At 33.5% G+C, this 13,308-nt stretch overlaps 1 protein-coding gene across 1 annotated transcript in view; it reads left to right on the forward strand.

Annotated features, from left to right (window-relative positions):
- LOC114325764 (uncharacterized) overlaps window positions 1–13,102 on the forward strand; it is a 29,443-nt gene extending 16,341 nt beyond the window's left edge. Inside the window, exon 3 of the mRNA XM_050647010.1 lies at window positions 12,688–13,102. Within this exon, the coding sequence (XP_050502967.1) occupies window positions 12,688–13,041 (354 nt within the window). The 3' untranslated portion in view covers window positions 13,042–13,102. The remainder of the gene's footprint in view (window positions 1–12,687) is intronic.
- Window positions 13,103–13,308: the final 206 nt, after the last annotated feature.

Genomic DNA, 13,308 nt, shown 5'->3' on the forward strand with positions numbered 1-13,308 from the left:
CGAAGTGGAGAAAATGCGTATATTGAAGTGTGTAAATGTATTTTGTTATCCTTAGCTAAGCACTTTCGAGAAAAATGTCATCTTCGGTCAATGAATAAAAAAGAGGTACCACTACTTAGAGTTCTGCGCATCGTGTTGAACATTGGATATTAGATGTTAAAATTGCATTACAATATTTAGATCTGATGTTTCAATTGTCTGCTGTGCAACTCCGGATGATGAAAAATTAATAAATACATGAAAAAGAGTCACTTAAACAGTACAAACACATAAAATTTTGATAATGGTATGGGTATTAAACCCAACCATTACATTTGGAGAGGAGTAGTTGACTGACAATCAACTTCAATCAACTGATTATCAGTCTTTCAACTATTATCTTAATCTGACGATTTCGAGTTTCTAAGGATATATTCTTTTCCGACCCCCATTAACGAACTCCCCTGTATTAAGAGCTAATATATGGTACAGGTACATTTACAGGGTACAAGGTTTCTCCCCATGTAATAATCTGACGAGGGCTCGAGTTACTGCAAAAATCCCCACTTGGGCTTCCCTACCATAATAAACAATTAGCGGCTAAATCTGTGAGAAGAACTTTTTATTTTAACGTATTTATAAACTACCAAAAAAGGTTTTGGAAAAATATAACCTTGTTTGATTTTTTCCGAAACATTGCATTTTTTTTTATCTACATTGACTCTCCTATAGTAGGGGAGTCCAAGCGGGGATTTTTGCAGTTACTCGAGTGCGTCAGATTATGATATGGGGAGAAACCTTGTACCCTGTAAATGTACCCCTACCATAATATATTGCATCTTAATCCAGGGGAGTTCGTTAAGGGGGGTTCAAAAAAAATCTATCCTTAGAAAAACTTGATATCGTCAGATTAAGATAAGGTAAGTTAAGTACATGCAGAACAGTGTATATTTAAAAAATCTGACGGTTTGAGCGGGGCGTAAGGAAATGGGTGAGTCACAAAGTTTCACAAGAAAAAAGCGAATATTTCGAGAAATAAACGTCCGATCAAAAACCAAAAAAAATTACGTGTTCAATATTTTTTTAAATCTATCGAATGATACTAAACACGACCCCCACGGAGAGAGGTATTATATATATTATATATTATATATTATATATTATATATTATATATTATATATTATATATTATATATAATATATAATATAATAATATATAATATATAATATATAATATATAATATATAATATATAATATATAATATATTATATATTATATATTATATATTATATATTATATATTATATATTATATATTATATATTATATATTATATATCGATGGTTAAGAGCACAGATATAGTATGTCCACTTTTTGCTGATTTTAAGATAACATTATAAAAATATTCAGTAGGGTCATATGAATGTTCTGCATAATTATTGTAAGTCCAGAATGATTGTAATTGGGTTAAACAGCCTTGCCAAAATATAGTATTTCCTATTTGTACTAAAAACCGACTTGCACAGATATTTTATGTCCGTTTGGAAGTGCACAAACATAGTATGTTTTGGGACATACAATATTAGTGCTCACGCGATCAAACTTATCATGGCTGTAAATATTATTTGTCCGGACATGCAGTAACAACCCTTATGTTGTATGTCCATACACATTTTCAAAAAAAATATTTTTTAACCCAATAATACAAAATATTTTAAAAAATATCTACATTAAGCTAATAATGATACCCGAACTTATTACCCAAACATTATGATATATCGGTATATCAGTAGTATCAAACAAAAAGTTACGCGAAAACTTCAAAACGTTCTCCTCAACAATTAAGATATTTGGGCATACTATATCTGCGCTCTTAACCATCGATATTATATATAATATACGTATTGAATATTTTTGAAAAATCTATCGAATGACATAAATGACGACCCCCCACGGAGATGAGGTGGGGTGTTACTTTAAAATATTTAATAGGGACCATACATGGCTCTATAATCGGAAAAAACGATTGTTGGAAATGGAAAATTAAATTAAAAAATGGAAAGTCCCCAATAAAATGGACAACTTTACTTAAGTTTTTTTGGTTTTAGGACCTAATCTTCACAACCTAGTTGGTCCCCCTAGCCCTCGAGTAACTGCAAATTTAGCATACTTTCCTCCCCTACTACATTAAATGCGAAATAAGATTATGTTTGACTAAAAATAATAATTGTTTTTATTATCTATAATCAAGCTTACACATTTCTTTTACTGGGGGCTTATTTCTAATATTTTTGGATTGAAAAGTTTATATGTCCCCTTAGTTTCCTTTAATATGTTTGAGATTTTTAATGACAAAAGTTTATATGTCCCCTTAGTTTCCTTTAATATGTTTGAGATTTTTAATGACATTTTACTATAAATAAATATAAATAAAACATTTGATAATCTGATTTCTATCTTACTTTACACCTTAGCTACATAGTACCTTATCACCTCACACCTCACACCTTAGATAAAAAACGCTGTATCTCAAATTGGGAATGTAGCTTTCCAGCTACAAAAAAAGTCACAATCTTTTGGTTCTGTGACTTTTATTTTTATATTTTATTATGGTAGGGGAGCCCAAGCGGGGATTTTCGCAGTTACTCGAGCGCGTCAGATTATGACATGGAGAGAAACCTTGTACCCTGTAAATGTATCCCTACCATTAATACAGAGATGTTCGTTAAGGGGGACCAGAAAAAAATCTATCCTTAGAAAAACTCGAAATCGTCAGATTAAGATACAATAAGTTGTGCGATAAGTGCATGCAGAACAGTGTATATTTAAAAAATCTGACGGTTTTCTAGCATTTACGCACTGATTAAATTAATTTAATTAAAATTAATAATACCCCTCAAGAAATTTCAACTGTCAGGTTCTAGATTTTCTCAACCCCCATCTCTACTGTTTATCTCATAAATATATTTATATGTATAATTGATGCATTGTAAATTGTTAAATAGTATTTAGTAATAATTATTATAATATATTAATTAATATATATTATAATATATTTGTTGTTACTATTTTAATTTTTTTTTCAGTTTCTACTGACCAGTATATAATATAGGAATACACGGTAAATATTGAGTTTTGTATTCCAGGTCATTGTATCTCAAATATTTTTGAGTTGGCGCCCTATTCTTCCCTACTTATCGTCCCTTTCATATTATTCTATTTCCTGTGATCTCATCTAGTCGAATTAATTTTTTGTATTAAAAGGTCTCATTTTCTTCCTCGTTTATATCATTTCATTATCCCATATTTTTTTTTTATCTCAAAGCCAATCTTCAGTGTAGTAAAGTAAGCCTGAATCTTCACTTGAGGGTTTGTATCTCTCCGACAGTTTTATTTGTTTCTTCTGAGCTAAGTCCTTCTCTCTTAATATCTTCAATAACTTCTCTCTTCTAATTTTACCTCAACACATTAACCAGAGTATTTATTCTGGCGTGACCGTTGGGTTCTAGATTTTCTCAACCTCCATCACTACTGTTTATCTCACAAATATCTTTATATGTATAATTCATTGTATTGTATTGTAAATTGTTAAATAGTATTTACTAATAATATATTTGTGGATGCTATTTGGATTTTTATTTCAGTTTTCTACTGACCAGTATATAATATAAAAATACAAGATAAATATTGATGATTTTTTTTTATTTCAGGTAATTGTATCAAGTATCATTTGCTTCTTGTTGTCCATTACTTCAAAAATGTCAAGCTGTCTGTCTTGAGGTGGCGCCCTATTCTTCTCTACGTATCGTACTTTTCATATGATTCTATTTCCAGCGTTCTTAACTAGTTGCCTTCAATTTTTGTATTAACAGGTCTCATTTTCTTCCTCGTTTGTATAATTTCCTTATCCAACATCTCTGTTTTATATCTTAAAGCAAATCTTCAGTGTAGTACCTAAAGCTAGCCCGAATCCTCACTTGATGGCGCGTACGGAAATGGGTTAGTCAGAGAGTTTCACAAGAAAAAAACGAATATTTCGAGAAATAAACGTCAGATCGAAAAACAAAAAACATACATTTTCAATATTTGTTAAAAATCTATCGAATGATACCAAACCCGACCCCCACAGAGAGAGGTGGGGGGTAAATTTAAAATTTTAAATAGGGACCCCGCGATTTTTCGCGAAATAAACACCAGATCGAAAAATTGTAAAATACACGTATTCAATATTTTTGAAAAATCTATCGAATGACACCAATCACGACCCCACACTGAGGTGGGGTAAGTGGTTACTTCAAAATATTAAATAGTTGCCCCCATTTTTATTGCAGATTTGGATTCCTTACGTAAAAATATGTAACTTTTATTCAAGACATTTTTTAGAATTATGAATAGATGGAGCTATAATCGGAAAAAACGATACTTGGAAATGGAAAATAAGATTAGAAAATGGAAGTCCCCACTTAAATGGAAAACTTTACTTAATTTTTGTTGGTTTTAGGGCCTAATCTTCACAACCCAATAGGTCCCCATAACGCTTGAGTAACTGCAAATTTAGCATACTTTCCTCCCCTACTATTATTATAGAGGCACAAAGCTGAAACCACAAATCATAATTCATATTTTTTAATGTACTGTAAATTATTTTGCTCCATAAAAGGGTAAAAGTAATCAAACATACCTATTAAGTATTATTATGTAAATAATAGAGATATAAGAAAAAGAGTATTTACACATTCGTCTATGTCACCTTTGTATATTATTATTAATAATATTCATCATATTATAACTTAAGAGAAAAATTAATTCATTCGCAAAGAGATTTTTTTACAGTTTATCGATAGTAAATATAACATGTGCACTGGAAGCAGCATTGGACTCGATTATTACTCTCGACATTATGTGACTAAATTTTAAGTTTAAATATAATTTTATATTTAAAAAAAATCTAAGACAAAAGAAATTAAACGGATCAACAAGTTTAGAGGACAAAAATGGTAACATATTATTAAAAAATGAAGAGATTACCGAAAGATGGCGAGAACATTTTATGGAATTATTAATGGGAGACAACAACAAAAAAGTGAATGACACGGAGGAGTACAATTTAAATGAACAACAAGATGATCATGACATGATATACCAAGAATTCAGGGAAGCCATATTAAAATTAAAAAATGGTAAGGCTGCAGTGCAGGATAATATTAAGGCTGAGCTAATTAAATATATAGAAGGAGAAGGGTTACAATTACAATGGAAATTCATAAGGAGCTTTTGGCATACCGGATGCATGACTAATTGGATGTAACTATTCTACCATTACACAAAAAAAGGTGGTGAACATGAGTGTTATAACTACAGGGGAATATCATTGTTGGTAGTTGCTAGTAAAATCTACGAAATAATACTAGAGAAAAAGCTCAGAGAAAATATCGAGGCCATACTGGATGACAGACAATGCGCCTTTATGACAGGGTGAGGTACAACCGATCTCATATCCACGGTGAGATAGTTATCAGAAAAAGCCCTAGAGCATAACAGTAAGTTCTCTCTCTGTTTTGTGGACTTGGAAAAAGCATTTGATCGGGCGCCACCTAACAAGCTTTGGGAAATATTAAACCGTAGAAATGTAAAACCGAAGCTAATTCAAGCAATAAAGAGTTTATATAAATGTACACGTAATAATGAAAGAACCAACAACCGCTCATCTCTAGAATTCTACACAAGGACAGGTGTAAGACAAGGTGGTTTCTAAGTCCTTTGTTATTCACCACTCTAATGGACGAAATTGCAAAAGAATGCAGGGGTAAGGTAAAGAGAACTAGGGTCAAGATGTACAAACTTCAACAATCAACAAGTATACGCGTCAGAGTTGATATATGCCGATGACCTTGTAATTGTGGCTAAATCAGAAAAAGACTTGCAAGTAAATGTGAATGTTTGGAATGAAGCTATTAAGAAATTTGGGACGACAATAAATATTGAAAAAACAGAAGCTTTAGTAATATCGAGAACTCAAGAAAATATAAATGTAAAGCTGAATAATGAGACCATTACACAAGTAGTGCACTTCAAGTATCTAATCAACAATTAATGGACAAGGAAACATCGAACCAGAAATAAACAGCAGGGTAATGAGTGCAACAAAGTTATACTATGCACTAAATAAAAGTTTTATTAGAAAGAAAGAGGTAAGCCTGAGAACAAAAATGAAAGTATTTGAAAATATATACGAGCCGGTGCTACTCTACGGTAGTGAAACGTGGACAGTGAACGACAACATCCGTAGTAAAATTCAGGCATGCGAAATGCGATATTTACGTGCGGTATCCGCGGTGACCAGACGTGATCTTAAAAAATGAAGACATACGTGAAAGGTGCGGTATTGGAAGGACCTTAGACAGACTTGAAACGAAACAGTTATCGTGGCTCGGACATATGGCGAGAATGAATGAAGGTAGAACTGTAAAGAGGGTATAGAAAGCGGCATCCGACAACAAACGACGAAGAGGTAGGCCAGCAAGAACGTGGAACGCGGATATTGGAAAGGCTTGGGCAAAAAGAAATATTGGGTGGCGAGAGACTAGCTACTGACCGAAAGGCATGGAGACGTCTGATTTCTCCACTTACCTCGACACCGTAAGGTACCAGAGGACGGCTTAAGTAAGTAAGTAAAATTTTATATGTAATCCAGAGAATTTAAGCTGATTTGATTTTCTTAAATCTCAGATAAGTAGTAATAGCACGTTTCCGATACGACTGCATATTCTATTGCGCGTTCTGATAGCTACTGTTTATTCTTGTAAAGTTCTTTTACTGCTTTTATTAATATTCGTGGAACTTCGATGTCTTCCATTGCTTCCCATATCTTGCTTCTAGATAGCGAGTCATAGGCCTTCTTAAGATCAACAAGAGGCAGATGGGCGTTTTTTTTGTCACTACTTTTGACACATTATTTGGACGTATCTCTATTAGTGGTTCGACTGTGTAAATGTGATCTAAGCATGCTTTCTTCGTTGCGAAACCTGCCTGGTCTTCTCAGATTTTCTCCTCTATATCTATTTCTAATTTTTCCTTTATGGTCTTTCCCTAGAGTCTGCCCATAGACGATATAATGCTGATTGTTCGATACTTTTCGCAGTTTTCTCTATTCTCTTTTTTATGTTTTGATGTCATATATGCTTGAGTCCATTCTACCGGTAACATTTTGTGTATCATGCGAAATAGCTTTACCGGTCCTTAATTATCCGATGAATGCTTTTCAGTATTTTTAATATAAATTATATATTAATCACGCAAGTTCTTACTACAAAATACGACGCCGATGTTATACACAATTATACTTTCTTTGATGTTTCTGTTTTTTATTAAAAATTAATTACTAAATAACAGGATTTGAAATTCTTTTATTGTCGCATGTATAAGTAAAATGAATACAATTCCAACAATATGATAGTTAGTTTCCATATCACCAGCTTGTTCAATAATGTGCTATTGAGAGAAACTTAATAATAATAAGAGCAAATTAGAGAGGGGTGATACACTGATAACAAAACCCAAAATGAATGTATCAGCTAGGATCGAGCTACTAACATTTTGCGCAGTTAATACTACTTATTTTCAACAAGACAGTGATTTGTATAGAAAAAATTTCGGTTTAGCCACGGGACGAAAGGAGAAATGTAAACAATAATTTAAGTCACTATAAAGAAATAAATAAACGAAATAATAAGAAAATAAGAGCGGCTAAAAACAAATGGTTAATTAAAAACTGTTGGGAAGCAAAATTACTATTTGCAAAACATGAATCTTTCAATACCCACAAAAAATCAAACAAATAACAGACACCTTCAGAAAATGTAACTACACAAAAATAACTAAAGGCTATAACAGCATAACATCTTTATATCAACGAACTTTGCAAACGTAATACTTGACTTATTTTCTGACGATGGTAACTTAGGTACTTCGAATAAAAATATAGATTTAACTGCCCCGTGAATATAAAAATCAGAAGTGTAAGAGCAAGACCCCATTAGTGCGTTGCGCTGCTTTGACTAGTTTAGAAGCTTACGTCCGTTTATTTCCTCCCTCCAAATTTCACTATTATAGGTATAACCATTCAAAAGATACGAGGGGGGTACGGACTTTTGACTAGCACTGTATATACACGAAATTTTCGATTTTATAAATCTGACTGAATTGAAAATTGGACCAACTCCCATCTTAAAGTTTAGGAAAAGACTCGCCCATTCATATGTCAACCATCCATTTTGGACCAAGGGTGTGGATTTTACGGCCCTTCCTATTTAGGGTCTGTTTTTGGTTCTCGTCCCAAAACTCCCAAAAACTTCGAAAATTTAACTCCGACCTTAGCGGTTTCTAATAGAAGCGATCATTACCTTTCTAACACATGTCTAATTTTGAAAATCGGTTATACCGTTCAAAAGTTACCGAGCTCAGAAATATAAGTCAATTTTTATTTAAAAAAGGGAAAATGTTTGTGGATATGTATGTATGTATGAATGTGTGTGGAAAAGTTAAACCGATCTGAATTTTTTTTCTGTGTTCGAAGAGGGGGTGAGGGCCGATTGAGAACCGGTATAGTTTGTGAGTTTTGACTACCTATAAGTTCGCTATAGGACTTGGTAGGTACAAAACGGCATATTTTTTGGCGGTATATATCTTCGGTGTCGGTCTTGACGGTCCAGTTAGCTGGGGCTCAGTCGATCGACAAGTTTAGTGGATTTGCGATTTGCGGTCGCTGGTTCGAGCCTCAGCTAGGTCATGAAATTTATAAAAGGCCAACGCCGTAGTATAAAACTCAATAGAGTCTACGGCTTGGTCTGGAATAAACTGGCGTCTGATCGACCTATGGAGGAGCGGTACGGGAAGGGATAAGGGCTTCCGGCTTGGTGATACTCCTCCATAGATCCCTACCGAAGGGCGTTGACGCCTAAGAACGGTGTATACATACATATATCTTCGGTTCAAGAAGAGACAGGAGAACAGTAAATACACCAAATCAATAGCGTTGATTAAAGCTTTCAAATGGTGTCTAAGCTATCAGGATCAGACATACACACGGTTCAGTATAGCCAAAAAACTGAAAAACTATACTTTGGAAATTTTGGTTTTTCGACAGTTACTAAAAATTTCAACCTAGGAATTACGCCAATAACTGAGCGTTTGTAGAAGGACTCTAGACGAATCTAATAGTGTATACCTTATATCAGGGAAAATTCGAATTTTTAAGTTATAGGCTTTATAAGTATGATCAAATCTATTTCTTATGGGAAAAACGATTTTTCAAGCTTAATAATTCCTGTAATAGCTTCAGTTATCATACTTGACCTTAGATGCATAAGATACTACTTGTCAATACGTTTCAAACTCATGTTTAGTGAACAAAATCGGTTAAGCCGTTTAGAAGTTATTAATCTACAAAAGTATAATCCAATTAACGATTATTCCCTAAATGGTTTATGTAGTTGTAGTAGTTACGACGCTAATTTGATCTGGCAACGGGCAATCCGAGTTCATTTGCTGGCCATCCCAAATTTTTTTTCAATATATTTCGAATAGAAAAAAAATCAAGTGTACATTCGATGTACACTAGATCATTTGGGAGATAATGCGACAAAGGCGACCATTTATAAAGCTTAACGTGTAATCGAGAAACATTGCATTCAACTTCATACATTTAGTTTTAAATAACTTTGAAAAACTCCTGATACAAGAATAAAAAACCGCTACACGCCGTAAAAATGAGTGGCGCATACAATATTCCAGCTACAAAAGATCTGATATGAATATTACGTGGCGCGAAAATGTATTTTCATTTTGATGCAAAACAAAATTCTAGCTTTATTTTAAAAGATTTTTTCATAATATTTGCTAAATTTTAAGTAAACGCGCCACAAAAGAGTTTCAATATTCAAACTGTATCAAAGTTACTCTTTTGTGGCGAGTTTTACTTCAAATTGGGCAAATATTATGAAAAAATATTTTAAAATAAAACTAGAATTGTGTTTTGTATCAACATGAAAATACATTTTCGCGCCACGTAATATTCATATCAGATCTTTTGTAGCTGAAATATTGTATGCGCCCCTTCCAACAGTATAGTTTGTTTAGCTATTTATTTTGGATTTTACCTAGTATCCCACTGCTTCAAATGCTTCATGTAAACATTTTTTAGCAGTTCGTATATTGTTCAATATTTTTAGGGACAGGAATTTCTAGTTTCTCATCTAATCTATTTTTGAATAATTGTTAAGTACTTTCGTCAACTATGCTTTTGATGTTGTATATTCGTTCGGTTAACTTTTTTTTTCTGTTTATATCTATACCTACGTTTTTCTCTTTATTGTCTTTGGACTGAAAAGTATTTTTTCGAACGTAATAAAAAAATAGTGGTCGCTACCGCATGCCGCGCTTCTCTGAACTGTTACTATTTTGACTCATTAACTCTTATTTCATCCAATTTACATATTATTAGTACTAATATTCAATGTATTTATATATTACTTGGTCTGTTGGGTTCTTTTTTGCTGCTTGATTTTTTTTGGCTTTGGAACCAAAATATTCTTTCTCTCGCGGGATAGTTGATGTATTGGGGGTCTACCCCAAAATCCCGACAGCAAAAATCCCGACAGCCACAATCCCGACGGCCAAAATCCCGACACGCCACAATCCTGACAGGCCAAAATCCCGACAGGCCAGAATCCCGACAGGTTTAATAAGTTTTTTTTAACATATAATTACATTTAGTTCTTGTTTTTTTGTTTATGGCCATCTGTTTTTTAATTTTTGTTACTAAACAAAATGTAGTGGTCGGAATTTTTACTTATGCGAGGAATGTTGCATGTCGGTATTTTGGCCTGTCGGTATTTTGGCCTGTCGGTATTCTGGCCTGTCGGGATTCTGGTGTGTCAGTGTTTTGGCCGTCGGGATTTCGGCTGTCGGGATTTTGGGTGTTGGGATTTTGGGCGGCACCGATGTATTGGATATAAAGTCATCGTTATACTAATGTTTTTCATTATTATTAACTTATTTTTGTGTTTTAAAAGCTGTTGATTTCATATTTTCCCTTTCTACCAATATTTCTTTTATCGTCTTACCCTTGATACTCTTCTATACTTTTTCATTATACTATTTTCCTATTTTTGGGTTCCATATTCCGTTAGTTAGTTTAATTCCAGTTATTATCCTAAATCTGCTCTGGATATTCTTAGTATCTTAGGCCGCTTGCAGACGAACCACTTTTGAAGGATAAGTAGGCAGCAAAGAGTCGAGCGTTTGTGGTTGTCTGTCGCTACTTGAAGTCGTCATTTAACAGCAATGCAAAACGCATTTCTGCTCTAGGTACTCTTAGTATCTTAGGCCGCCTACAGACGAACCACTTTTTGAAGTATAAGTGGGCAGCAAAAATTCGAGCGTTTGTGGTTGTCTGTCGCTACTTGAAATCTCATTTAACCTTTAACTACCCGCGCATCAAGTTATAACATAACTACACGCGTGGCGTACTTTATACGCCACAAGAAAATGCACTTAAAAACAGCGGATTTGTTTATTTTTTTTTTTTGAAAAAATACACGTAGTTGTTTGTTATAAACCTTATTCGGCGTCAGTAAATACTTGAAGTTCCTTCCCAGTAAGCCAATTGGGATTTATAACTGGAATCATGGAATAACTGGATTCCATGATAAATAAAATTACTAATACAAATGTTTTTGAAATGTGATTTTTTACAGGAGAAAAGTATTGTTTATAAAGAAAAATATATTTTGTGCAATAATAACTAAAAAACAATTGAAATATGTACTTATATTACGACTTATATTAATATAATCGTGGCATATATTGTCCACCACCGGAAACAACAAATACTATACTGTAAATTACGATCTTCCCAGAACGCCGATTATAATGAAACTAAAACCAAATTTTAAAGCACATTCCAGTGATAGGTTAGAGAGATAAACAAGGTCAAAAATTAAATTTTTAAATAAATTTGCAGTAGAATTCTTATATCTGGCGTACAAAATACGCCAGCGCGTGTAGTTAAAGGTTAACAGCAATGAAAAACGCATTTCCTTTTCACACAGGAGTTTTGTCGACTGTATCTACTACAGCTTCTGTCGTCGGTTGTCGCCGATTTAAACGGCTGACTTCTCAATAAAATGTGGCGATTCTCTTTTCACACAAAACCACTTTTAAACTCCGATACAGCTACAAAAGCAATGTTTCTTCGCTAAAATTCATGATTATTCTGCCTGTACAGACTACACTTTTCGCCGCTGTTAGCTACAAAAAGAAGTCCATCAGAACTACAGCAAACGCCGATACTAGCGACAAGCCAGCGACTTTTTGCGGTTGGCTTCGACTTCAAAAAGTGGTTCTGTCTGTAAGCGGCCGTAGATCTCTTCCGATACCTCAACATTGGTGTGTCATTTAATAAAGCCTTGCCTTGTGCAGCTACGTTGTTTAAGTAAATGTTTCATCATTGCATTATCTTGTTTTCTCGTTTTGTCCTCTCGTTGTCTTTTAAACCGTGGTTTAAACTGTTGGTATCGCTTCAACTGATAAAAGAAATTGTTAGCGATGTGTAACAGAACAATCAAAATGAAGACTATATTCATATCATATTATTGTTATTTTTTTGTTATTTTAATCTAGTTTTATTTAGTTATTTTCTTTTCCATAGGCTCAAGTTCGCTATCCTGAATATTATAGAGTACAGGACGCCATCGGTGAATGCAAAAGGGAATTAGGTTCAACAGTAGATGAACTCACAAACGTTAAACTTGGGATCATAACCCCTGGTACTGGCAGGCAAGTTCTTTGTGTTCATCGTAGATTGGGATATATGGATCTGAATGGAGACATTATCCCTGGTCCGTATGAGCTACACATTGCAGCTGTTACTGATGACAAGGGCCGCCAGGCAGAATTTAGAAGATGTGGCGCACCTCAAGGTCTCCTACCTGCCGAAGTTAAAGCTATTAATTTTGATAGATGTTTCCAAGCCATTTTACAAATAATGGGTCGTGATGGTTGATCTAAAAAGCGATGTATAATATATTGATGTGATATAATAAAATATATTCATTTCGTTTAAATGTTAATTTATTATCTAATTTGGTATATTATTCAAAAACATATAAATATGGTAAAAAATAAAAAAAGAGGAAACACAAAGTTAGGATCGAAAAATCAGCTTAGACTACAATTAAAAATAGACAAGTTAATTCTCCCTGATTAACAATCAACCAAAACATTAGCCGAACGAAGAACCAATTTAAACATTTAGCTTGTCATTTCGATC

This window comes from Diabrotica virgifera, chromosome 1 (assembly GCF_917563875.1).
Source record: "Diabrotica virgifera virgifera chromosome 1, PGI_DIABVI_V3a".
Classification (NCBI taxonomy): Eukaryota; Metazoa; Arthropoda; class Insecta; order Coleoptera; family Chrysomelidae; genus Diabrotica; species Diabrotica virgifera.